Source organism: Monopterus albus, unplaced genomic scaffold, assembly GCF_001952655.1.
Source record: "Monopterus albus unplaced genomic scaffold, M_albus_1.0 scaffold63.1, whole genome shotgun sequence".
Lineage (NCBI taxonomy): Eukaryota > Metazoa > Chordata > Actinopteri > Synbranchiformes > Synbranchidae > Monopterus > Monopterus albus.
Window position 1 is genome coordinate 468,871 of NW_018127943.1, and position 27,330 is coordinate 496,200.

Below are 27,330 nucleotides of genomic sequence, written 5' to 3' on the forward strand. Positions count from 1 at the left end.
GTCTTGCAGGAACTGCTGACACACTCCAGCCACATGAGGTCTAGCATTGTCTTGCATTAGGAGGAACCCAGGGCCAACCGCATCAGCATATGGTCTCACAAGGGGTCTGAGGATCTCATCTCGGTACCTAATGGCAGTCAGGCTACCTCTGGCGAGCACATGGAGGGCTGTGCGGCCCCCTAAAGAAATGCCTCCCCACACCATTACTGACCCACTGCCAAACCGGTCATGCTGGAGGATGTTGCAGGCAGCGGAACGTTCTCCACGGCGTCTCCAGACCCTGTCACGTCTGTCACATGTGCTCAGTGTGAACCTGCTTTCATCTGTGAAGAGCACAGGGTGCCAGTGGCGAATTTGCCAATCTTTGTGTTCTCTGGCAAATGCCAAACGTGCTGCACGGTGTTGGGCTGTAAGCACAACCCCCACCTGTGGACGTCGGGCCCTCATACCACCCTCATGGAGTCTGTTTCTGACCGTTTGAGCAGACACATGCAGATTTGTGGCCCGCTGGAGGTCATTTTGCAGGGCTCTGGCAGTGCTCCTCCTGTCCCTCCTTGCACAAAGGTGGAGGTAGCGGTCCTGATACTGGGTTGTTGCCCTCCTACGGCCTCCTCCACATCTCCTGATGTACTGGCCTGTCTCCTGGTAGCGCCTCTATGCTCTGGACACTACACTGACAGACACAGCAAACCTTCTTGCCACAGCTCGCATTGATGTGCCATCCTGGATGAGCTGCACTACCTGAGCCACTTGTGTGGGTTGTAGACTCCGTCTCATGCTACCACTAGAGTGAAAGCACCGCCAGCATTCAAAAGTGACCAAACCATCAGCCAGAAAGCATAGGAACTGAGAAGTGGTCTGTGGTCACCACCTGCAGAACCACTCCTTTATTGGGGATGTCTTGCTACCTGCCTATGCTTTCCACCTGTTGTCTATTCCATTTGCACAACAGCATGTGGAATTGATTGTCAGTCAGTGTTGCTACCTAAGTGGACAGTTTGATTTCACAGAAGTGTGATTGACTTGGAGTTACATTGTGTTGTTTAAGTGTTCCCTTTATTTTTTTGAGCAGTGTACAATGGCACTTCAAACTATCAATATATACTTATAAATTCCCAAACCTTATTTTTTGTATTAAAATTTTTTTTGTCTTCTTTTCAGGAAACAGATTTTGTCTGTTTTGACGATGGATTTGACAAGTTTGACAATTACAACATAGATTTTCTCTTAGGCTCATTGGAACAGGGGAATGATGGTGAAAAAAAGGGAATGTCTGACCAAATCCAGGTGGCAGAGGACACTCTTGAAGAAACACAGCCATCAGTAGAAGAAGCAACTATCAGTGAAAATCAGCCTACACTCCATGATAAATCAGATCTTGATAAAGTTCCTGATGATCAAAGTGCCTCTATATCTGAACTTGATGTGGCAAATGAACCACCTCCAGTGAAAGTAGTAGAGTCTGATAGAGCAGCTACCCTTGATACCACTGAAAGAGCTGCCGAAGACACCAAAACTCAGCAGAAAAATGCAGTAGAGTCTATTCTTGAAAATGTGTCAGAAAGGAGCGAAACCAAAGATACATCCACAAAACCTGAAGTGGAATATGTGCCTAAAGATGGCGATATTTCAGAAAATGAACCAGTTTCAATTTCTGAAGCCATGCAAATCCCCAAGTTTAAAACTACCCTTGGCACAACTTTTGATGCTGTCACCACCGATGAAGAAATCACCAAAAAAGTCACCCCATATGAAGAGGAGGAAAGCAAAGAAGTGGAAAACCATCCTGAAGATGACATTGATGTTAAGGAAAAGACACCATTGTTGTCTTTCTCTAAAGAACGTGTAAGCACTCCAGTGTCCGATTCCCTTGAACGACAAGAAATTCCTCCAACAACACATGAAAGGAGTGACACCAAAGAAACACCCACAAAGGCTGAAGTAAAATCTCTGTCTAAAGATGATATTGTTTCAGAAGATGAAACAGTCTCTACTTCTGAAGGAGTGCAAATTCCTGAGTTGAAAACTACGTTTGGAACAACTTTTGATGCTGTCACCACTGATGACGAAATCACTAAAAAAATTACCCCATATGAAGAAGAGGAAAGCAGTGAAGATGTGGAAAACCATTCTGAAGATGACGCTAATGTTAAAGAAAAGACTCCATTGCTGTCGTTCTCTGAAAAATCAGCAAGCAGTCTAGTGTCTGATTCCCTTAAACAGCATGAAATTCCTTCAACACATGGAAACAGTGAAACCCTAGAGACACCAATAAAGTCTAAAGAAAAATCTCTGCCTAAAGATGATATTGTTTCAGAAGATGAAACAGTCTCTACTTCTGAAGGAGTGCAAATTCCTGAGTTGAAAACTACGTTTGGAACAACTTTTGATGCTGTCACCACTGATGACGAAATCACTAAAAAAATTACCCCATATGAAGAAGAGGAAAGTGAAGCTGTAAAAGATCATACTGAAGATGACACTGATGTTAAGGAAGAGACACCATTGTTGTCTTTCTCTAAAGAATCTGCAAACACTCCAGTATCCGATTCCTTCAAACGAGAAGAAATTCCTCCAACAACACATGAAAGGAGTGAAACCAAAGACACACCCACAAAGTCTGAAGAAAAATCTCTGCCTAAAGATGATATTGTTTCAGAAAATGGAACAGTCTCTGTTTCTGAAGGAGTGCAAATTCCTGAGTTGAAAACTACGTTTGGAACAACTTTTGATGCTGTCACCACTGATGAAGAAATCACTAAAAACATAACCCCATATGAAGAGGATGTAAGTGAAGATGTGGAAACCCATCCTGAAGATGACACTGATATTAAGGAAGAGACACCATTGTTGTCTTTCTCTAAAGAATCTGTAAGCGCCCCAGTGTCCAATTTCCTCAAACAGCAAGAAATTCCTCTTGGAGATGCTGGTTTTCCAGTTGTCCCTGGGGGAGAAAAGACAGCACAAGATCCGAGTTCAGAGGATGAGGGGGAAGAAGAAGCTACTGCAATAACTCATCCAAGTTTTGAGGAAACAAAAAAAGATGCGGAAGGACCACTAACAATAGAATCACTGAAAGAGCCAGAAAACAGAGCGCAAGTACTTAAAGACCTTCCTGATTCCATTTCTTTACAGTCAGATAATAAAGAAACAGTTGATTCTGAGAGGCATTTGTTTAATCTTGAGGAGGAGAGTGATAGAACAGTGATAAGACCTGAGGAGGGTTTGGCTAAAACACTAAAACTTACTGACGAGCCAGTACACCATCAAACAGAAGCAAGTGCAAAATCAGTAGATCCAGTATCACAAGATGATTTTTTTGCAAGCCCAGAGGATGAAAAATCAGATTTTGAAACAATACACAAACCACCCATTGAGGACAAAGAAAAAGAAGAGGCGTCAGAAGATTCAGAGCTCGGCGAGGATAATGTCGATTTACAAGATAGTAGCATTGATACTGAGCATAGAGAGGATTTTGACAGTGCACTGGAGAAAAACAAAATGGTGACTGATCAAGAATTGGTCATTATAGAAAGCACAAAAGATAAGAATCCATTCACTGAGGAGACACAAACAAACAATTTGGTCAAAGATAATGAAAATATAGTAAATATGAGCCTACCTAATCAGATAAATGACAATTTGATGATAGAAAGTAATAACAGTCAACTAGAATCATTTGTTGAGGAACCACATACTGAGGAGAGGGAAGATGAGATCAATCCAGAGATAGAGGAAGAGAACAATGAGGAGAAAGAAGAATTACTTGAAGATGAAAATGCTCTTTCACAGTTAGAAAACATACACGTTGACAAACCTTCACCTGAAACTGGAACTCTACCTACTGCATCGACTCTAGAGCCAGAATACAGCGATAGTGTCATGAGACTGACTCTGCTGCGAGAGCACTTCACAGAGGCGTACATGCAACATTTCCAAAACCATCTGGGCCTCAAGAATCTTTTCAAAGTAGAGGCCATGTTCTCTGACTTGGACACAGAGTTACAGGCTACCTATCTCTCAAACACAGGCACCACGCAAGACATTGAACGTGCACTTGAGAGCATCCTCGAAACCTCAGAAAATACTATCTTGGCAGAGATTGAGAAGATGCTGGATAGCCAGGACACAAAACACAGTTATCACCACACTATGGACACAAGTAGTTTGGATGAAGAAACACAAATACTAGATGAGTTTCAGGAGCTTGCATTCAGGCTACGACACAAGTATTCAACAGCCAGTGACAGCACGCCTTTGGTCATGGAAACAGCATCAGGTATTGATAAGGGTAGGTTTGATTTGATTTTTAAATATTTTAATTTGAATAATCTGCCATTGCTTTTTCTGGATGTAGAAGTTTCAGAAGCATGTACATTGCATCAGCTTTTGTTTCACAGATAAGGGCAGTGCAGAAGTTGATACTATGACACAGCAGATAAGCTGCACTGAATTTTTCTTTCAGGCCCTATTCAGACCTGGATCTTGTTTCCAGATACTGTATATCCAGATTTTGCTTTGATCCATTTAAAAGGGGATTGCAGTTCACACCCAGCACCAGAACACATCTCCAGTAACCATATGGGATAGGATTTCACTTTCCTGACAGTATATTACAGTTTCTGTTGTAAAGAACAAAAATACATGTTAATGCTGGAACACACCGAAGATGATTTCAACTGCTGTTTGATACCTCATCCTTATAACTTTGAAAGTCTTGTCCTACATGTTCAGCATTATTGATTTAATTATTCTCAACTTATTTTCAGGCTCTATACACTACAAAATTGTATAAGTGTATTCTCTGCTTGGCAGCTAGTCTTTAGCTTCAGCTATTTGATCCAGCTGTATCCTCAGTGTGGTTAACATGTTGTCTTACCTGCACTTGTAATTGGATAATCAAAGACAGATTTTAGTACAAAGTGCGGACAGGGCTTAATGCACATGTTGAAAGACCACCTTTCTTCCCATGACTATAATTACCAAGAACAACATATTTATTTTTCTATTGTCATTAGGAATTGGAATTGCCAGTCAGATCAGTGCATTCCTAGGTGTCATGTGGTGTCCCATCCAATTTCAGATTACACAGATTAAAAACACTTGGCTCCAGTTGATGAGCATTCAGGCCCCAACACTTCAAATTTATATTGCAATCTTCCTTTCACTTTAACCACCTTTCTTGCATGTCTCAATCTTTCCACTCTAGATGACCATAAACCGAATGTTAAAGACTACATCCCCCACATAGATGAAGAAGACAGTGTTGACAGTGTCCCTGAGACTGAGAGTGATAACCTCACAGTAACAGATTATGAGGAAAGGTCAACAGAGAGTGGAGGGGAACAGATAGTTTTGAATGAAGTGCACACTGGACCAGACGTCAGTGTGGAAGAGGATAGTGGACACTTCAACAAAAACAAAGACAACCAGCCAGGACTTAGTGCATCAGATGGAATGCAGAAGGCCCCACAAGCCACTCTGGAAAATCCTTTAGACGTGGGTCTTGGTGTTGAGATGGAGCACTCATCCTCGGGTTGGTAGTCTAGATGGCATGATTGAAGCAATCATATATTCCATTCATACATTTATATAAAATGTTATTTCCTTAGCTTGCAAGTTTTCTAATCCTAGAAACAAAATCTACTCTGGTTCCATTGTGGAGGTGTTCATTTTTAGATTACTGGTGCCAAGCACTGACATTTAGCTGACATTTCTGTTCAAGAGTCCTTACAGTTTGCGGCATAATGAGAAAATGTAAACCTGTTTTGGACTTGGATTACAATAAAATATGGAACAATGAGCTTCAAAAGCTCATTCCTGTGGTCACCAATTGTTTGCACATTGAACTATATGAGGTTCTATTACGTTAAAGTCATAGAGTCTTGTTTGCATCTGTCATAGTCACATTATTTATTTGTAATGCATGAGATGACAAACTTCAAAGGAAGATTTCCCTTTGTCTGACATGTACAAAGTTAATGACGGGTCGTTTTGTTCCTGAAGGATCTCTGGACTCAATGGAACCAGTGTCTGAAATTCATGAAGAAAAAGTGGGATTATTCTCAACTGTAATTCTTTACACGGGCTGCATCCTTTCGATGATCAGGAGTAAAACCACAGAGTGGACCATTGTGGTAAGTCTAAGGATTGTAAGCAGCGCTAACTTTGAAAAGTAACTAAAGTTGTCAAATGAACGTAGTGGAATAAAAAGGACACTGCATGCACTAGCTTTGTCAGCTTGTTTTTCTTACCTGTATTATGCAGGGTATATTTGAAACACTTCAATCCATAAAATCAATGCAGAAAAATGTTTATTACCTTTGTAAGCATTGACTTTCATTCTTCTGACTTCAACTATTACCTAAACCAGTGTTTCCAAAGCAAACTAAAATGCCTCGTTTTTAAAACAAGGAAAACAACACCAGATACTTCATGTAACACAGTATTAACTATAAGGCTCACTTTACTAAACCCAGATATACATCGGCGCAGAATGAAAGTAAATTTAGAGGCAAATCTTGTCCTTTTTATTCCACTACATTTATTTGACAACTTTAGTTACTTTTCAAAATTAGATTAATAAAACTAAATACAGTATAATAATAATAAAATGTTATTCATCCCAGGTGCGAAATTTACAAGCTACCCAGCAGTATGTAAAGTACTCAAATATAAGGTAGTTAAAAGTAGGTCAGTCTTTACCAGCTGCAACATTAAGTGTGATGTGCACATCTAGTTCTAATTTCGTAATATAATTCATGTGAAATGGGCCATTCTGCATAATGAATACTTTTACTATATCATGTATATTTTGATGGTAATACCTTTGTACCTTTACTTGCACTGTGGTATTGCTAGTTTCTACATTTACTTGACGTTAACTAAGCAATCTGAGTGCTTCTTCCACCACTGCATATGCAACATCGGATGCCATACGGCACCGTCTGTTTCTTTTACAGTTTTAGAATGTATACATTTTAAAATGACCCTTCAACGTGAGGTTCTGTGTCGGAGAAACATAGAAAATCTGATTTCTCCTGAACGCCTCACGCCTCCTCCCCCCGGTCTTGTTGACTGCCGCGGGGCTGAAGTTTAACAGCCGGTGCTGAGCTGGCTACTAGCGCAACCGGCGGGCCTCATTTTGCCATGTGTAGCAAAGGCAGTAATTATAACAAGACACGGTCTTAAGATAAGCTCTGCGGTGTCAAATTAATGTAGTCTGTCAGTCGCTTTTTGTATTAAAGCTGTTATCCACATTTGAACCACCGGCTTGACGGTTGTTCTTTTGCTAGCGAGCGGGATTCGACGACTCATCCGTATTTACCTTTAGCCTGCTGTTGTTGCCAAGTCCTACTTAGCAGCTAGCTCGACTGTCAAACGTTGTCAGTGTTTATAACGTCGAAGTTTATTTTTCAGACAACACCGGTATTGACGGCTAACGCTATCTTAAGTACAGTTGACTAAGTGCTAGCTAGCAAGCCAATATCTATCAAAGTAGGATAACGCTACTTAAGCTAGTTCCGTTTTTGTTTCAAAGACTAGCATGGAGAGTGATACTTCACCTCGATCTGTAATGGAACCGGATCACGTTTACGTGTTTTTTCTGAAGGAACTGCAGCATGTAAGTGAAAAAAGTAGTCAGCTCGACCTCCATGTTACATATTTATTATGCTATCACGGCCTGCTGACGTATTAATGAGCATATGGCTGATTTCATACCGACTTGCATAACGTTATAAACTACTCCTGAATGTAATCTGCTAACCAGACTTATACAAAATATGCAGTTGATTGCGGACAGAGGGTGTACTTTTAAAGGGTTTATACATCTTATATCACTGTTGCTGTAGATTAGAGTTTGAATGTCCTGAAACTTAGTAGGTTACAGTTAGCTTACGGTACTACATTTGTGCAATGTTGAGCAAGTAGAATTTTGAAATGCTGTCTGAGAAGGCTGAGGAGACTGTGTTAAACTTGCCAGCTAATATGATGTGTTAATTTATTTGTAATGCTTGCATTTCATTAGTGTATGTCTTTGTGCCTGTCTGGACTACCACTTGCTCAGTTCAGAGGTTTCTTTGTGGTTGGAGCAATACAAGTTCTTCTTGGTATGAGTGGACATTAAAGAAAAAGCCACTGAAACTGGTGATAAAATTATCCTTAATTTTGGTTTTTGTTGTGATGCCTAAAAGCGCCATATGACAGCAAACAACCATTGTGTGATGATTGATTTAAATTAAATTAAAATAATCTCCATCAGGCTTGTAGTTGTAAATTTGTAAGTAGCAGGTGAATGGCAAAATGGGTTTTCTATCCCATGGAACCACTGTAACAGCAACCATGTATAGTACTGTAGGATATGGTTCGTCTTACCATTGCTAACTCTGAGAGACGAGACAGTCCAAGTAACTTCAAAACAGTGCTGATTTATTCAAAGGATCACAGGTAAATCTCTGTTACCAGCTTTGCAGCTGGTCATAGCAGTAGTCAAAACATGAAGCAAATCAATGTGTGTGTCTGTTGATTAAGTGGTGTGTAGCTAAAAACATTCTCACGACCTCTAGTAACATGTCGTGACTTAAACATAAGAACATATTATGGCTAAGGCTACAGTTATACACGTCGTAATAATAATATTAAACACCCTGTCTGCTGACAGTCATCAACTCTTCTCTCTAGTTATCCTTGACCAGATGTACCCTGTAGAAACTCATAAGCAGGCCTAAGCATTTAACAGTCTAACTAGACATCCTATCTCCACTAAACATTTCTAATACATAAAGTATCTATCTAATTTCTATCTGACTAAAAATACCTTACAGTACCAATAATACTTTAAATGGTGAAATATGTAAGAAGTCCCTACTGGCATAGTAATGATTATAGTACTGGCAGGAAGCCTGTAGAAGAGTTTGTTAGGGTGACAAGTTGACTTTTGCACCTTGCCTTTTTGTTGCTCTTGGGTTGCACTTCTGTTTATTGCTAATAAACGTAGATTTTAGCATTCATGATTGTGGCATAAGAACACCATTTGGTGTATACAATACTTGGTTTTAATGTTAGTGTACAGTAATCTTCTCATAACCTTTCTTCTCAGAGATGTGAATAGATTAACAGATCACTCATTGCTGGGATTTTGATTGAGTACACAGTACCTCAGTCTAGGGGTATGTAAACATCAAAAGTCAGCTTGAGGCTTGCTGTTGGCTTGCTGCAGTATTTTATTATGGCCGACAAATATGTACTTGTGTTCTGTTTTTATCTTGCCTTTATACGGTGTTAGTGAAACATTTTTAAAATCATGATAGGAATTTGTTATGCATACTTTTCCTACCATTTATTTGACTTAACAACTATGTTTTCCATTCTTATTTTTAACCTGACTATATGCCTTAATATCACGTTTGTATTTGTGTATCTTCAGATGATTTCACTACTGCCAGAAGAGTGGAAGCCAGGAGAGACTCTGTTTGGCTTTCCTTGGCAAGCAGTTGTCATCACTGCTTTAGTTGGAATAGTGACCTTCACCCTCTTCTTCTGGAGGACTGTGTTGGTGGTAAGTGATAGTGTTGTTCCCGTCTCTGCTCCAATTATGTGCTAGTATTTCCTATTATGAGCCTGATTCTCCCTCTGGGCTTCCTGTGGATTGAAATTGACATTCTATAATATTTTCATTATCTGGGTCATTGTTGAGGACTATTCCTGACATGATGAAGCTACATTACTAAATATTCATGGTGACTGTGCTGTGACAAGACATCAAACTTATGAGATTGTTTATTGCATTATTTCCTTTTTTAGGTAAAGAAAAGAGAATACCTTGGTAAGTTTTTAACTTTCTTCCTTTGTGTACATATTATTTATATAGATGTGTAAAACCTAACTGATTTGTATGTGTGGGGTTTTTTTGTACTTTTGTGGGAAAAGTGGATGAAAAAAGCCTCAAAGGGCAAATACAGGCACTCAAAAAAGAGAAGAGTGATATTCTGGAAAAGATGTCTGAACTCCAGAAGCAGGTGAGCTACAGGGAGAATGCGATCAATATCTAGTTATTTTTGAAAAGTTATCATTTCTGGAAATAATTAAATTTTTTTTTTTTTTTTTTTAAAGACTGAACAACTGAAAGAAAATCAAAAGCAGTCAAAGGAAACTGTTAGTGTTACAATGAAAATGGTACAAGACCTGGAGGTAAGCACTGAAGAATTATTTATAAATATTTACACCTTCTGTGTAGACTTTAATAATGAGGAATGCACCTTATGGCTTATGGATGTGTGTTATTTGGACAGCAAGTTTGTTAAGGACTGTTAGGGAAGTTTCTCTTGTTCCTGTTTTGCAGAGTAAAGTTTTGGAGGCAGAAACCCAGAATAACCAGATGGCTGAAGAGAAGAACACATACACAAAATTACTCAAAGAAGAGAGGGCAAAGTCTCTGCAAAATGAAACCAGGGTAATTGTTTAATATTTTTAGCCTCCCTGGTATTACTTTAACTGTCTTCTCCAATCCATGATGTTTAATATTTTTTTAACAGATTGAGAAGTTGGAGAAGTCAAATGAGAAGCTACAACTCGCCAGGAAAAAGATTCAGGAAGCACTTGCTAAGGTGCATATCCTTGCATAACCTTTTGTGCTTTACAAGATTTTTGGTTTCAGCATATCCAGTAACCTGCATACCTTTACTACAGACTACTGTTCTCCTGGACGAGGCCAAGATTCGTGAAGATGCCCGAAACGTTCAGCACAAATGTCTTGAGAAAGAGCATGCAGCAGCGAAAGAAGAAAACAAAAGGGTAGGATGACCTGTAGACTCTTGCGAATACTTTCTTGATCAATGAGACAGGTTTTGGTTCCTAAAGAGGTACACGTTTTATTGCAAGTTATTACATTTTACAGTCTTTTTACATTTGATGTTTCACAAATGGGATTTCTAATTTCTAATTTCAATTATTCAAAAACCAAATGTTTTAAAGGATAAGGTTGTTTGTTTTCTATATCAGTAGTATTTTCATCAATTTCTATACAGACTAAAGCACACCGCTGCACTGGGTGACATGTTTTTTCATTACAAAACACCAGACCTTACTAGGATGCCCCAGAGATTCTCTGCATCCATAATTTTGAAGATGGCATGAGTCGGAGTCAACTACACGTGCAAGATTTGTGCGAGCTCTCAGCTTTGTTTATATTCTGCTAGTTGCCATGCAAGAAAAACATGCTTGTGTCTGGCGTTTGCTAATGAAGAAACATGTCACCCAGTACAGTGGTGTGTTTTACTGATGTGTTTTCAGTAATTTTTGAACAACAATGATGACAACGGAGACGAACAAGCCACACACTGACAGACATTAACCACGAGTAGAGGCAATTCATTGGTGGTTTTAGTCTCTGTATGGGGAGTACTGCTAATATAGAAAATGACTGACCTTGTCTGATGCATCTCTGTAAGTGAAACTGGATCATTTATCTTGACAATTCTTACAGCTTACAGCTACTATTAAGGACTGGGAGGAAAAACACAAGGAGCTGAGTGAGCAGATTAAAATCTATCACAAGTCCCAGAAAGAGCTTGAAGACTCTGTGGTGCTCAAAGATCACAATGTAGAGGTTAGTTTTGTTTTTTTTAACCTACTGTCAGTTTTGCTTGGTAATCCCATTTCACCTAATTGTCCTTCATTTGCATCAAATCATTGGTTGACCCCACACAAAAATTTCTCTGGGCAGGTGCTGTCTGAACTTCTGTCAGATCTCGATGCTTGCGATTTACAAAAGAGTGACACCAGAGTTTTAGCCAATGGAGAAGTTGCACCTGGTAAGTCTAACTTTGTTACAAATTTAGGAGACAACATAATTCACTTGCAAATAAATTCAGTTGCTTGTAAAGCCTACCACACTTTTGTAGTTCACAATTTTGGGTTGGGTGATGTTAAGCTGTTAAATAAACCACTGTTGTAGAGTAGAAAATATTTAATATCTTTCCAATGTCTGTTACAGATAAAAACACAGCCATAAAGAACAGAATCAAACAGATGATGGATGTTTCCCGGGTACGGTGTCAAGATACAGATCACTGGAAGATAAATTTTATGATACTTTTTCTGTGTTAATATGCTTTTTGTTTGTTTTTTGTCATTAACATTATTTCTTTGCAGGTCCAGACAGCTCTCACAGTAGTTGAAGAACAGCGTGATCACTTCATGACCAAACTACTTGATGAAGAAAAGTCTAGAAAGGCACTGGAAGGTGTGTTGATCATGTTTCTTTTGATTTTTTTTTTAAAAAAAAGAGAGGTTTTAAGGGAAAATGCATAAATGTTTGAGTTTTGAATACGACCATGTCCCTGCCTCTCACTAAACATATTGTTTTGCAACAGAACAACATCGGGAGCAGGAGCATGCAATTGCAAGCCTAAAAAGTGAGAAGAGCCATATTGAAAACCAGTTTAAGGTCCTCCAGCAGAAAAATGAGATCATGGTTGAAATGTATCAGCAGAAGGAAAATGCTCTGCAGCAGTAAGTGAAGTCTAAAGCAGTCATTCTACATTGATGTTACATGCTGCTACATTTTTCCTGCAAGCTTTAAATAAATATGTGACCAATAGTTTGATTTCAAATATTGAGAAGTTTTGTGACACAAAACTGGGAACAGTAGTGCAAGGATTTTGTTGCATTTCATTTGAATTGCGGTCGTTTATCCATGGTGATTGTATGAAGAATTAGCTTTATTGTTTTAGCAAACTCCAGCAAATAATCTCATGATTAAAAGCTCATCTTTGAAATGGAAAAGATGTGTATGAACTTTTATGGTACTGCTGTTGAAAGGAACATGTCTCTGGGTTCACAGGAGATTAACAAAGGAGGAGCTGGAACGACGCAGCAAAGAGAATTTGCTGTTTGAGGTGGGAGGAAAAGCCCTTGAGGCTGAGGAGCAGGTAAAAGTCTTAAGGCAACGCATTAATGAAATGGAGGAGCAGATGAAGAAGACAGAGGAAGTCTACAAAGAGCAGGTAGACTCTTGTTAAGCTTAATATATTTAAATAAGCAAATGCAGAGCAAAGTCTTACTGAAACCTGAACCCTGATTAAACACCTGTATCTCTGCTTTCATTTGTTCTTAGATAAAAGAACAGGAAAACAAAACACACTCTAATTGGGTATGTTTGAGGTTTTTCTTGCATGGCAACATGCTATAAATTGATATCTTAGCCTGTTTGGGGTTATCAGTATCTGAGGCATGATTCTAGTTGCATGCTAATGTCTTTCATCTCCAGGTGAATGCTCGTAATGCAGAGAGAGCCGTGAATCAGGAGAAGCTTGAAGCAGCAAAGCTCCGTGAAAAGTAAGGGTTTCTAGACTTGAATTCAAATGTTTGTGTTTTTGTAGTTATAATTCCGCTATAATATTTGATTTTTAATTTTCTTATAACACTTATTGTGTTTACTTCTTCACAGACTGGCTGTACTCACCTCGCAGCTAAATGAGCGGCGCGTTCCTCTCTTCAGACCAAACTCTGGACAGCCTGCAGGTCCTCGCCAAGGTAATCAGGCCATATCCATTTCATTGCTGTTTTCTCACAACCAGAACAGGTCTCGTCCTAAAGACCTTTTAAGGAAGGGTTGAGGTTTCTAATGAAGTTCAGCATCTTTGCCTTTGCTACATGAGAGAGGATTCCATTTCTGTCACATTTGTTGTACTTCGCCGAGGAGAACCTGGACTACCTCTTTCATGCACAAATTATTTTGTTGGCCATTTCTCTTCCTTTGGTAAATAGCTGGTTTGATCATAACAGGTGATTCATATGGGGCCTCTCCTGTGAGTGGGGGCGCACCATCCCCTCCAATAATGATAGAGGGCCCCAGACGCCCTCCTTCTGCCCCAGTGGGGCGACGAATTGACCCATATGGTGAGTCCAAGTGGAATACTTCACCTTCTCTTAACTTTCACTACAGTTGGACATCATCCCCCTGCTACTATCAGTCTGTCTCCTTTTGACTTGATTCTTTTCAGCTCTTTCATCTTCTTGAGTTCTTCCTTTTTATTTCTTCCCAGTGTTTTGCATCCTGCATTTTCCCGGTACTTCTGTCTTCAACTCAGTTCTTCCTGTTTTGAATCGTTTTGTTGGCCATTTAGAAATTTCTTTTTTGAGGAAGATTTTTCTTACTATTAAAATTCACAGTTTTTAGCATTTTTAAATGCATTAAAAATGTCTTCTCTTAACGATCTATGTAATATGAGAGTCAGGGCCCTATAACTAAACAGTCCTGATAAAGCAGATTAGCTGAATATTTTCATGTTATACTCTAAATAAAAATATATATATTTTGATTATTGTTAATAGTGTTGACTTGAGAGTTTAATCATGTTTTCTGAGTCTTCAGACTCATCCAGTAATTCTTTGTTCCTCTTGTGGATTTCCTCATGGGGTACAGATGACCAAGCTTTACCTTCTGTCTTAACTGGAAAGGTGCTGTAGACAGAGTTTTAAAAGGTTTCATTCTTCATTGTGTCTTGTTTTCATGTCCCCTCAGGTCCACGACCTCCATCAGAACCTCATGGTCGGTACCCTGAAAACAAACACCTCCCTGGGATGGGTATGTCTTCTGTAGGCTCTGTATTTCAGGTGGTGCCTAAGCCAACACTTGTTTTTTAACACTGCGCTGTTTCTCCTTTCAGACATGATGGGCCCCCGTAGCTCGTCACCTGCCAACATGGAAGGATCTGTAAGTCTTGTGTATTTTTCTGACTACATCAGGTTCATTTGTATTTAATACCTTCCCTCCTTCCATCTGTAGCCCAGAAGTCCCTCCCTTCATGTCCATTGTATGTGCCCATTGCTCTAAAAACAGACACAAGCAGTAGATCCACACATTAAAGCTGAGGCCTCCACAGAGAGTCCAGATCCAGTGAGTATAGAGGCTGTTCAGTCCAGGTGCTTGGTTTTGAAGGTTTATGCAAGCACTCCTCTTCCCTAAAACTGGATTTGGAAAGAAATTTAAGGCATTTTGCTTCGTTGGGATCACTGAATGTTTTGGGCTGAGTGTTTGGTTTCACTTACTCTCACTGACAGACTGACAGACGTTGCTTGTATCAGTTTTAAATTTATACTTGGATCTGTAAAGGCTGAAAAGTGTGTTTCTGAGGTTGAGTGTTTGGATGAAAAAAAAATCTAACTCCTTTTGCAAAGGTACATGGTGTTTGGTATTGAGTTGGGACTAAATGCACTTTTTGTTGGGAATAAAATGTGCATGACTAAATTTAAATGGTTCTATATCTAGAGAAAAATACTAGTGCCATCATTTTCTCATTATCTGCCTTCATCTGTCTGTTTCAGGGGCCTGGATCTTTCCTGGCATCTCCGATCAGGGACTCACCTGGCCCTGGACTCAGTGACCCACTCATGCCTCCTGGACCGCACAGCCGTGTGCCACCACCTGGACCTTACAGACATCCACGATTTGGACTCTACCACTTCCCACCTGGACCCCATGGCCCCCCTCCTCCAAATGTACCGTCCTCTCTTCACGGGCCTCCGCCACCAGCTAACGGACACCCAGGTATGCCTCTGCCTGGACCAGTGGGAGGAGACTTTGGACCTCGACCTGCCAACGGACTTGCTTTCCACCCCAGATTGGGCCCTGGCCATGTCACTGACCCTCGGGGCCCACCAACACCACACTTCCGCCCCCCTCTGCCTCATGACTTTGCACCTCCGTCACATGGTACATTCTACCTTTTCTTTTATTTTCAGAACATGATCAGTCTATGCTGTGGTGCCGGAAAGTTTGAGTGTTAATATTTCCCTTTTCATATGTCCTGTTCAGGTGCTCGTGGACCTATTGGACCACGTCCACCCATCCCTCCTGACATGCGCTTCCCAAGACCTCGTGAACCCACCAGCCCACCAAGGAGCCTGCCCCCGGGTGTCCCACCACATCCTGGGGATGTTTATGATCAGGCTCCACCCAATCTTCTCCACAACTCAGCAGGAGCTCACAGTGGCCCAGGACAGTACCTGCAGGTGAAGCAGGAGGCCTCTCAGAACTCGGCAATGGTCAAGCCTTAAAAATACCACCAGCTACAGCAGAGGACTTGAAAATCATTACCCTGAACACACCATGTTAACAAACCGGATCCAGTCCAAACCCAGGCCATGATTATTTTCATATTTCAGCTATAAAATAAAAACCTTAAACATTTATTAAAAACATGGTTCTTTAATTAAAATATCGTCAATGATTGTCTGAAAAAGTAAACATTCACAGGGTTGTCACTTTTCCTTTTTTAAACAGCTTATTGTGCAATAACACTTCATTATATACCATTTTCATTAGTGTTGATCTTTAAAATTTTATAAATATATATGGGGGTGGTGAATTTTTTAAATGTCATTTCCTGTGGAAATTATTTTGAAAAATGACAAAGGAAGAGAGGTTTAGCTTCTAGCATTTCAGGAATACCACAGTTTTCCCAAAGCTACAGCTTTAGAACAAATTACAAAGTAAATGTGTAATTGATGGCCAGATGTATAACTTATTTTACCATGCTGGTAGAACTTGTAATAATAAAGAATGTAAAAGCGATCAATGTTGTGTTAACGGGTTACAGTTAATACACAGTGGGTGTATTTTTGCTGTGTGGGTGTGTTGAAGGTCTTCATTTTGAGAAATAAGGCATACATTTGGACAGAAAATATGAGAAACCTCTTAATAGAATTCATGATCTTTCTTGGCACTTTAAACAATTGTCTCATAGGATGTGCCTATTTTATTACTTAAGTATAATTTAAAGTACTTTAGGAATTACCTGTATGTCCAAAACACATGTACTATGGCCTCAGCAAGATTTCACTAAGTTTCTCGCTGTTCGCACACGGCATTTTGACATTTACCTCTTGCATTGTAGGTAAACTGCATTACACCTGGCTCATTAGGATGCACTGCCTCAGAAGTAGTAGCAGTGTAAAGTGTGGTGCTAATCTGAGTTTATCCAACATACAGAGAGATGCTAAAGAAAGATGTGTATTTAGGGTTTGAGTCTGATGTCTCGGAGAAGGGTATTTCAGAACCCACCTCATTTTATTTCATTCATACAGAATGTACATTATGGCACTCCTATGCTCATCAAAGCTGATTGCAAATCATTGGAAATAAATACCCTTAAAAGTAAACTATTTTTAAACTAATCAAATTTTTATTGTGAAAGTTTGCTTTTTTTTTTAGTTTATTCCCTGTTAAGTAGCATTAATGGACGAGGATGACACCACAACAGTTTGCATGATCTTTTAATACGTTCCAGTGAACATACTCGTTTTAAAAATGACAAATGGTCCCTGATAAGGAAAAATATTTTACAAATAAATGCATTCAAGCAAGAAACAAAAGCAACTTGAAAAGCTTTGCAGAGAGAATGAAGGTGTATTTCAGATTAATGTGGGAGTGATCTTCAGTCAGTGAGTGGCCTTCAGGTGGTTAGTGTTTGTAGAATCACATGCTAACAGCACAGTCTGTTCACTGGATGAAATTATCCGCTGAGATGCTTCATTCATAGTTTATTAGAAATAATAGCATTTTAAATGTTTGATACAATTCCATCAATCTTTCAAAACTAAAAACACTCAGTCCTACCACATCATTGCTCTTCATACTGTACATACAGTTTTAATTGTATATTAATCAGTTAGTGTATCTTACAGTTAATTTACAGTCCTGAATATTGAGATGTTACAAAAATAAAATCTAAAATCAAATATTACAATGTAGATGTTTTAGTGAAAAAGAACATCTGCAAAGTCAGAATAGAAACAAACTTCATTAAAAAAAAAAACGGTGGCATGAGATTTCAAAATAAGTAATGGGCAGTAAAGATGCATCATCTATACACAGTTCTGTTTCATTCAGATATAACTGCATACATAAAACATTTGATCTGCAAAATTGTACTAGATTAAAACACCTCTTCCTGGCAGGTGATGAACAATCCTACTTGCTTAGGGAAGAAGAAAAACAACTGGTCTGCGACGCAGGTTAACACTGTAGACAGATCCACAGCATTCAAACCATGCTGCATCCATTTATGCATTTACAAAACTTTGTGCAACAGTATTTAAACACTAAATTCCATATATACTGAAGCATAAACACTGAAATGTGTAACTCAGAATTACAGGGACATTTATTTGCTTCTGGGTTGTAATTGTAAAACCAATTTTCAGAGTATAAAAATGTGGCATTTTAAGTAAAATTCTGAGCAATTCTGACTGAGGCCAACAATCTTTGAAATGTCTTACCTCTGAAAATGCCAGTTACCCAAGCAAAAAGAAGAGGCATCTAGTCAAAGACACCCACTGTATGTGTAACATTCAATGAATGCCACTGCTGAATCCAACACTACTACTGCTGCTAGGCCATAATGGAGTCTGAAGCGTGCCAGCATGACTGTCTCTGTTTTCAGTTTAAAGATGCGTAAGCCATCTGAAAGCTGAAAGTCCAGCTCACTGAGCAGCAGAAACTGCTCTGATTGGTCAGTGCACCTTCTGCTTTAAATCAAAGCTCCGCTAATCAGTATTTTATATTAATATGTCAAATCAGCGACATCCCCACAGAGAATTATCACCTAACGCTACAGCTCAACTCTATGGAGCGTTGTAGTCTTTCAGCTCATGGTTTTGGTATTATGCTCACAACACTGTTTTTGTACAGTCTTGCTGCTCTCAACTCGTTTCTAGTCAAAGCAGGCAACTGTTTTCCAAAAAAAAAAAAAAAAAAGAAACAAAAAACCCCACTGCAACAGACACAGCATTTAGCAGCTAAAGAGTGTCAGAGATTAATCTCAGATGTTTGCTGAGACCAATTATTGAAAGCAAAAAAAAAAGTTAATACTACACTTGCATTTATCAGGTTTCCAGGAACACAACTCCAAATGAATACTGTTGCTCTGTGTCTGCTAGATGTGTAAATAACGTTTTGATAATTAACGTAAAAGGTGATATGTAAATGTGTTTATAGCTCGTATCTACTCCCAGTTAATACAGGTTAATAATAAAGCACTAAATGTAGAAAATAAAACTGAGATGGAATATGTTAGGCACAGTAGTGAAAGGTTGTTTTTTTTTTATGCATCGTCTTTTTTTAAATAATTTTGTGATTTATTTTACGGCATAGTTGACGGTTTAACAGAATAAATACTGTCAAATCTTTTTACTCTTTTGCAATTCATAATTTAAATGCAAATTTCTTTAACCGTTTGTCAAGGCATGTATAAATTCAGTGATTTATTATTTGATTATAATATAATGCTACAAGAAATATAGATATATATATTTGGCACACTCAAGACTCCATAAACCGTCCTGGACCATCATAGAATTAAAGAATGCACTTTTGTTGGCTTTATGGGGGGAAAAAAAAATAAAACTTGTCTGTGTGTGTGTCTTACTTGTTTAGGGGAGGGCTTCACAAACGTTGCCACGACTATTCAGTCCAAGCTTCCAAAGTCCAATAACTCAAACATGACAAGTCAAACTCTGTTAAGCACCTGCAATGACTAATGTGTGTCCCCTGTTTCCCAGAATCGGTGAGTTATGGAAGACTGGAGATGAGGTGGTTTGACTGTTTCAACATATCACTGCTGTGTTATGAAAACCCTGGATCTCCAAATTATCAAAACATCTTTATTTTAGGGGTTTTTTTTTTAATTTGTAGAAAAGGGTTTCCTGCCATAGAAGGGATATGCAATTGAAAAATGACAATTGCCTTGTTTTTGTATTGCTGGATGCGGTGACATGGAACACCGCATGCGGGTGTAGGAGAGCGAGATTAAAAGTTCAAGGTGTGCTCTGGCACTTAGCTGTCTTTGTGTAGTGTCTGATGAAGATGGAGATAAAGTGGTTTCTTTGTTAGAAGCTGCAGTTTCTTCCTCTTGAAGTCTGTGGGCTTCTTGTACCTGAAAGTCAAGAAGGACCAGTATATACTTCATCATCCAAAAGACAAATATATCCTAGGGGGAAAAAAAAAAACATCCGTTGACTCACAGTTCAATTACGATGGGCCCGGGTTTGATCTCGTCCATTTCCATGAAGGCAAAACATTTTGTGCTGGTAAACTTCTTTTTGGGTTTGTAGTGCTTGAATTCAAAGAAGATAGCTGCTCCTGGAAAAAGGCAAATGCACTGATTAGAAAGATTGACCTTTAACCTCACTTTCCAGCCCGCTCTCCAGAACAACACCTGCTGTGCACTGGTATGTAGAAATTCAGTATTTGTATGTTATGTGTTAGGTATATTTAGTCAGATAGATATTGGATAGATACTTTATGTATTAGAAATGTTTAGTGGAGATAGGATGTCTAGTTAGACTGTTAAATGCTTAGTCATGCTTATGAGTTTCTACAGGGTACATCTAGTCAAGGATAACTAGAGAGAAGAGTTGATGACTGTCAGCAGACAGGATGTTTAATATTATTATGACGTGTATAACAGTAGCCTTAGCCATAATATGTTCTTATGTTTAAGACATGTTACTAGAGGTTGTGAGAATGTTTTTAGCTACACACCACTTAATCAACAGACACACACACACATTGATTTGCTTCATGTTTTGACTACTGCTATGACCAGCTGCAAAGCTGGTAACAGAGACGTCTCGGTTGACGTTTCTGTGTAGTATGGGGCTAGCCCAACCGAGGGGATATAATGTATAGGCCTGGTGGGTTCAGGGTCTTTCATCTTACATCTGCCTGCGTGCAGTTTGGAGGTGCAAGATACCTGAGCGTGTAATGTTAATTTTACCTGTGATCCTTTGAATAAATCAGCACTGTTTTGAAGTTACTTGGACTGTCTCGTCTCTCAGAGTTAGCAATGGTAACAAGAACCAAAGTCCTTCATATGTCAGTGCTGATCATGACTGAATTGATCTGCTAGTGGCCCCTGGACTAGAGCTTGGGCTGCATATTTCTGTGGGCCCGACCCATGTCGAGAGTGTGGTGTCCAAACCCAACCTGGACCTGACACCTTATGTTTGACCTACATGTCCAAACCCAACCCAGGCCCTGTCTGTTTGGACCCCACTCAGCGCTGCTTTGGAGCAAGTCTCAGGCCTTTACCTTTTGGTAATTTCTCCAGATGTCGCTGGATTTCTATGTCCACGCTGAAATGAACGTAGGTGTCTTCCTTCCTGGTGGCCACAGGGGTGTCCTGCACTGGGTTCAAATCTACACCGTTTACATCTGCAAAGAGAGAAACAAAGAGTGTACACTTACTTTGGTCAAAATGCAAATTCACACATACAAATTTTGGTATATTTTCAGACTTAGACATTAAAGAAATGGTTTTACAGTGTCCTGTTGTCACAATACAGAGAGCGAGGGTGTGGCTGTAATGTGAAACCACCAGCTCTGCCCGTCTTTACCACTTCAGCAAACTCAGACTGTTCACTTTAACCCACACGTCACATATTTGAAATGTGTAGGATGGGATGGGATCAATACCTTTGACACTAATGGTCATGTAAGGATCGATGCACTGCCCAGCATCCTTCAACCCAATTTTTTCTATCTTTATTGTGAGTAGTGTCATCCCAGGCTCCGAGGGTAACCGTGGCAACAAGGTACCTTTAAAGGACAAAGGTTACAGACATTAACAGCTGCCTATTGTAACAGTAACATCAACACCTAGCACCAAAGAAGAGCCAGTAGCCAACAGATTGTGTTTTCATTAGCATGTTTATACCATTTGTGCACATCTTTACCATATAAATATTAAGGTTTAAAGACATTTCCAGGTTTGCTCCAGTTCTGTTAGCTTTCAGTTCTTGCTCTATTTTCCGCACAGACATTTCCTTTCTGAAAAGCTAAACTGTGATGCTCAGGTTTCCTGACCAAGGTTTTACAGCTATTGATGTTTTTGTCCACAACACTGGCCTAAAATTACCACATAAAGTTGTAATGTCAAACCTGTTAGCACAGCAGCTCTCCAATTATTAATCCAGCAGACATGGACCGACACTAATGTTCATTTGGAGTCATCTTTCTGGCCCCTTGATGATTCCAAGTCCAATATTAACTCTTCTACTTCTCATTATGGTCTCTATTATCTCCTGAGAGAAATAAATGGCTTTTCAGATGCTACTGTAAACACTCCATTGTTTACCAGCTAGTTGCCGATTGTGTCTGCTTGCAGTTTGGTGGATTGATGAGAGCTGTCGTAATTAACCAAAATAAATTAAAAAAAAAACTATCAAGTTGTGTCCTGTGAGACAAAAACAATGAGCGGACAGAAAACCTGCTATAAAGCCGAGTGCACCTGCTGAGGTGGGTGACACTACTTTAGTGGTATTTCTGTACAGTCAGAAACAAGCTGTAAGGCTGTGTTACAAACACGTCTGTCACGCAGTAGAAAACAAATTCAGACGCCATTCATTCATAAGGCCGTACCTTGCGAAGCTGCATAAGAGACAGGCAGGAATGAGCGATGCAGCCATGCACAGCACCAACAGGAAGAACACAAAGACACATGAAACAGCCCTCAAAAACAGGCCAAACTGACACAACCAGGCAAATGTCTCAAGCAGTGAATGTGTTTAGTGAGCGGTTACTGGTGGGCCAACAGTACCAGGAGCTCGTGGGGGGAAGGCCTCTGTAGAACCTGCTCCTGCTGCTGCATCCTCCTCCTCCTCTAGCTCGAGGTTTTCCTCTTCACCTGGAGCAAGGATTTTCCTGACAAGCAAGGATGGGAATTTTAAGCTCATGACCTATTTAGGTCAGATGAAACTTCTATGCTATCCTCCCATTTATGCTCTCCTACTCTGACATGTCATCTTACCATCCTTAAGTTTTATTTTCTGACTCTCTTATATGGTAATTAAGAGCCTGCTGAGAAGCACTGATTTAGATGATAGGAAAATGAAAAGAGCAGATGGACTATAGTTGGTAATGTGAGTTAATTGTCAGTATTAGAGTTTAGATGGACAAAATAAACATTCTGATGAGGTCAGCTTTGGCTCTGATTCAGGACTTCTGAGGGGAAAATTACACAATTTTGAATATTTTATAAACAAATAATAAACTGATTAATCAAAAAAAGAGAACTTGGAGGGATGTGTTTACTATGGGTCAGGTTCCTGTGTAAAAGCCACAATCAAATATACTGTCAAATAAATAGTTTAAAAAACTAATAATATCAGATATTCAGAGGTGTATATTTACCTTAAGGGCACTGGCTGTACTTCAAAAGGAAATTCTTTGTTGTAGGTCAGTATGTTTTTAATAACTGTAGACAAAAAGAGAAATGGTCAGAATGCCCAGGGATGGCAGGAGGATCGACACATGAACCTCTAATTTCCAGTCATACACCTACTGGTTTCCAATTTCTTCAGGTCTTCTAACTTGAATTCCTCTTTTGTCTGTGTGCACTAAGGAAAAGAAGACAAGGGACACATTTAATTCTTTGACAAAGAAAGAAACAGACTTGGAAATCAATGCAAAAAAAAAACTTTCTGAAAGTTCAAATTCACTCTTCCATTAACCTGATGGCAATTTGGGGTTTGAATGGTCTGATCGTATGTTTTAAAACAGGGTTCACTATTGGTTTTATTTGCATTTAATATGTTTTCTTGCATTTTGTATTTTTGTTTTCATTTGTATTTAGCAGCATTTATTTCACTTCTTTCACAGTTGGCATGTGTACCATGTGTCTGCATGTCTTAATCTGTGTTCCTGCCACATCCACACACAAGCTGTGAACAAAAATTGGATGTGGACATTATGTACTGGGAAGGATGCATCACTGATGTAACTACTGTACCTGACCCTAAGGATATATGCTAATTGGACCGTGTTTCCTTGTATTCTAAGATACAAAACCTTATTTATAAATTCCCCGTGTGACCCTGGTCATACAGACTCAGACGGACACGAACCTGCAGACTGGCACTTCTCATCTCCAGACATGTTGCAATCTTTCCTAAAGTTTTCTTAATAAAAAGAAAACAAAAGACACCTGTTACTTTATGCAATTCAACTTTTCTTTCCAGAGCTGTTTACAGAGAAGTGTAATGATTACCTTCTGCTCCTCTGTGAAGTCTGAGCTTGCCGACTGGACCTCTTTTTGCATTTGTCTTGCCAAACTAAATTAACCAACAAGGACACAGAAACGCATTCATGCTTTAAAATAAAACTCTTGAAGATGCACGTAATGTAAAGCGGCGGTATCGTTTATTTGCGCCCCCTTGCGGTCAGAGAATAAAAGTGTCCAGATCTAGATTTTAGTAGTTCAATTTCATATAAAAGATTAACTAAGAAATCAGATGACACCTCGAAATAAATATAAAAAGCGCTGATTTTGTCTGAAAGGCAGGAAACATTCCTCACTGAACAAATGAAACCCACCCACAACAATAAGAGGGTGTGGCTGACTATTTCTCAATACTCGGAGGAATATAGGCCCATTTCTGCACTACATGACACATAATGAAACCCAGTGCACGAAGCTCTGGATAATTTCCCAGGGCAGGCTTATGAAAGGGCTCTCCCTCTACTCAGACTAGTGGTGAATGAAGCTGGGATGTAACATGCACACAGCGACTCTGCCTCCTCTGTTTCTGCCACATCACGTCATGGATGGTCAGGGTTTATTTACTGCTGTGAGAGCTGTCTGACAGCCCAGAGGCTAACTTCTTCTGAAACACCATGCACCAGCTGTCTCCTACGTGTTATCTCCCTGCAGATCTTAAGGACAGACGGATTAAAAGAAGAGGAAACAGAAGCATGCCGGCCGCTCCTGCTTTCAGGATAAACCAGATGTGTTGAGAGCCAGGAGACACATGTTGAATGCAACTTACATTTGGTACTCATCTATAGCCTCCACTAATTGTCCCCACGAGTCAAAGTCTGTGCCTTTCTTAAAACTGGCGTGCCATTTCTGAATAGTCTTGTTGACATCAGACATTTTGGCGGGGCGAGTACGCGCGGCGCTCTCAGGGCAGCATAGCCGAGGAGGAGATTCATCTACAGGGCTTCAGCAAAGCAGCAGCGTCGTGAGCCAGGTTATTCCGCTATCCAGAGGCGCACAGATAGACCGGTGACACCCCGACCAAGCCCTTTCTGCCTGCTTACCCTAATATCGCATCCGCAAGAGAAAGGAAGTCCCGCCCGGAGCTCGGGGTACGCGCGTTTTTAGACATGGGGTCGACCGAGTGAGCGGCAACAGGATGTCTATAAGTATACTGATGGTAGTAAAACACTCATCGGTGGAAGAAGTACTCAGATTGTTTACTTAAAGAACAGAACAGAACAATGGCACAATGTAAAGGTAAAAGCCTACAATTTTACTTATTTAAAAGTACAAAGTATTAGCATCAAAATGTAATGAAATCAAAGTATAAAGTAGCAGAAAATGAAATTTGCCTAAGTAAAGTACAGATACTCAAAATTGTAAATGGACATAATTACTTTCGACCACTGAAAATACTGCTCTGGAATAAAATGATCAAAAGGCAGTAAAGCTGAATAAAATTAAATGCTAAATGTGTTTTTTTTTTAAATACATTTAGAACACGATGTCGTTTTTCTCTTCCTTTAAACAAGATTTATTTCTGTTAAATGATCCAAATCACAAAAAAGAGTTAAACATTTCAACCCTATATATTCGTTTTCAGATTTGTATCTGGATACGTTTACTTCTATCTTCTGATAGATATCCAGTTTTTTTTATTTGTATGTATTTACGTTTTTATTAGCATATATTAACCCGTCACTTCTTAGGTTTTTAGAGTACAGGACTGAGCAAAACAATATAATGCGAACTGAGTGAGGTGGCGGTAATGCTCCTAAAGCTGTTTGTCATTGAACAACAGCAGAAGAAGAAGTGTCTTCCGGTTTAGCCCATGATTACGGTTTGTCGCTGCTGTGGTTCTCGGTTTATTATGGGGGTACAGGTCTGACATCACATAGGAAGTGATGTGGTTTAGGTTCTGTTAGCCGCTGACAGAAGGAGATAAGATGGACATTGGAACTATGGAGTCAGCTGCGACTGAAGAAGATGAATGTTCAGAGCTGGAAGTGTTTTGTTTGATGAGAGTCGGAAGAAATTTAGACTGGCTTCGCTTGTTCGAAAACACCGAGGTTCAGTTTGCTAATGCTAGCTAACTAGCTCAGTTTGCCTGATGTTAATCATATTAAACTTGTGCTAGTTCACGATATAGTTAGGCTCGCTCTCATATCAAAAATATTTCTCATTTATAGGTCTTTTTTTTAGCTTACCTTATTAGTCGTTACTGGAGTGTATTTATATGTTTTAACGAGCTAAAAGAGCTGCACAATAGACAGCTAACTGTCCATTTAATGATGTTTCTATCTGATTGTGCAGATCACCATTGGACGTGGTGTTGATGTAACCTACCAGCTGTCGTCTCGAAGTTGTCCTCTGATGATCTCCAGACTGCACTGTGTTTTCAAGCAAAAGGGAGATGGCGAGTGGACAGTGACAGATAAGAAGGTAGATAAGTTTCTGATTTGCTCGGCTATGAGTGTTAGAATGTTTTTAATCTTTCTTCAATTTATTACAATAAATAAAGCAAACAAAAACGTACAACCCAAATGAAATGAAATACCTTTCTTTCCCATTTATTGTCTTTAGAAGTGCAAGCAATAGTTCAGTCAATTAATCTTATGGTTGTTTTTTCCCCCATGAATCATTTTGTCTAGCCAGCAGTCCAAAAGCCAAATATAGAAACAGCAAATATTGGACATTGTTAGTTTTTTTTTTTTTATGACAAACAATTATTGAGTTGCATTTCTGAGACTGAGGAACCATAATTAATCAACAGTCATCAACTAATCGTTGTAGCTGTAGTTAACTCGTATGTTGCTCTATGTTGCTGTTGTTTTTAGTCATGTAGTACCTACTTAAAGATGTGTGCTTTGACAGTCCTTTTTTGTGGGCATTTTAAAAGTATTTTCAGCAACGTGAGTATGGTATTGAACATTTTCCACCCATGATGTACTCAATTGGAGTTTATAGTGTAAAAACAATTTCTCCTTACCACCTACTGTACTTAGTGGGTCATCTACTATATAGAGACATGTAGTCTAAGCATTTTTGTACTTCCACCAATAATTGTGAACTAACATAAAGCTGTTGCTTCAGATCCTTCAGATTTCCAAGTTATTTCTCAGCATAAGCCTAAACAAGTCAAATAGGGTCCAATAAAAGCAACTTAAAATCATCAACTTAAATCAATCTGATTTTTAATTATTCTTGATATTCTCATACTGATATCCAACAAGAGCTGATAAAGACGATGTTGTCTTCTTTTTTAGAGTCTCAATGGTGTGTGGGT

The 27,330-nt window shown here is 39.3% G+C and overlaps 3 protein-coding genes across 9 annotated transcripts in view; 2 read left to right on the plus strand and 1 right to left on the minus strand.

Annotated features, from left to right (window-relative positions):
• mia3 (MIA SH3 domain ER export factor 3) overlaps nt 1–16,579 on the plus strand; it is an 18,846-nt gene extending 2,267 nt beyond the window's left edge. For 4 of the 6 annotated variants that reach the window (XM_020603854.1, XM_020603853.1, XM_020603859.1 and 1 more), the window contains 25 exons: nt 1,162–4,291; nt 5,210–5,536; nt 6,007–6,137; nt 9,428–9,559; nt 9,805–9,826; nt 9,931–10,019; nt 10,114–10,191; nt 10,343–10,453; nt 10,536–10,607; nt 10,690–10,794; nt 11,486–11,608; nt 11,726–11,813; nt 11,996–12,048; nt 12,154–12,244; nt 12,375–12,513; nt 12,845–13,007; nt 13,118–13,153; nt 13,271–13,338; nt 13,451–13,536; nt 13,789–13,902; nt 14,528–14,590; nt 14,673–14,719; nt 14,846–14,902; nt 15,331–15,718; nt 15,821–16,579. In XM_020603854.1, coding sequence (XP_020459510.1) covers nt 1,162–4,291; nt 5,210–5,536; nt 6,007–6,137; nt 9,428–9,559; nt 9,805–9,826; nt 9,931–10,019; nt 10,114–10,191; nt 10,343–10,453; nt 10,536–10,607; nt 10,690–10,794; nt 11,486–11,608; nt 11,726–11,813; nt 11,996–12,048; nt 12,154–12,244; nt 12,375–12,513; nt 12,845–13,007; nt 13,118–13,153; nt 13,271–13,338; nt 13,451–13,536; nt 13,789–13,902; nt 14,528–14,590; nt 14,673–14,719; nt 14,846–14,902; nt 15,331–15,718; nt 15,821–16,062 — 5,955 coding nt within the window. In that variant the 3' untranslated portion in view covers nt 16,063–16,579. Of the gene's footprint in view, nt 1–1,161; nt 4,292–5,209; nt 5,537–6,006; nt 6,138–9,427; nt 9,560–9,804; nt 9,827–9,930; nt 10,020–10,113; nt 10,192–10,342; nt 10,454–10,535; nt 10,608–10,689; nt 10,795–11,485; nt 11,609–11,725; nt 11,814–11,995; nt 12,049–12,153; nt 12,245–12,374; nt 12,514–12,844; nt 13,008–13,117; nt 13,154–13,270; nt 13,339–13,450; nt 13,537–13,788; nt 13,903–14,527; nt 14,591–14,672; nt 14,720–14,791; nt 14,903–15,330; nt 15,719–15,820 lie in introns of those variants that run through there. The other 2 variants (XM_020603855.1, XM_020603856.1) reach the window with 2 other exon arrangements.
• A 691-nt stretch (nt 16,580–17,270) lies between these two features.
• Nucleotides 17,271–25,099, minus strand: aida (axin interactor, dorsalization associated). 2 transcript variants are annotated; one of them, XM_020603860.1, is made up of 11 exons: nt 24,832–25,099; nt 24,054–24,117; nt 23,911–23,964; nt 23,349–23,403; nt 23,198–23,261; nt 22,605–22,708; nt 22,427–22,435; nt 21,482–21,604; nt 21,098–21,220; nt 20,029–20,146; nt 17,271–19,940 (listed from the first exon to the last, which is right to left on the minus strand). In XM_020603860.1, exons 1-11 carry the CDS (start codon nt 24,936–24,938, stop codon nt 19,841–19,843), a joined length of 921 nt encoding a protein of 306 aa, XP_020459516.1. In that variant the 5' UTR covers nt 24,939–25,099; the 3' UTR covers nt 17,271–19,840. The 2 variants fall into 2 exon arrangements, with proteins under 2 accessions (XP_020459516.1, XP_020459517.1); XM_020603861.1 differs by lacking the exon at nt 22,427–22,435.
• Nucleotides 25,100–25,890: 791 nt separating this feature from the next.
• The window catches only part of rnf8 (ring finger protein 8, E3 ubiquitin protein ligase), a 9,224-nt gene continuing 7,784 nt past the window's right edge, over nt 25,891–27,330 (plus strand). The window contains 3 exon segments of the mRNA XM_020604060.1: nt 25,891–26,113; nt 26,358–26,486; nt 27,311–27,329. Of these exon segments, the coding sequence (XP_020459716.1) occupies nt 25,991–26,113; nt 26,358–26,486; nt 27,311–27,329 (271 nt within the window). The 5' untranslated portion in view covers nt 25,891–25,990.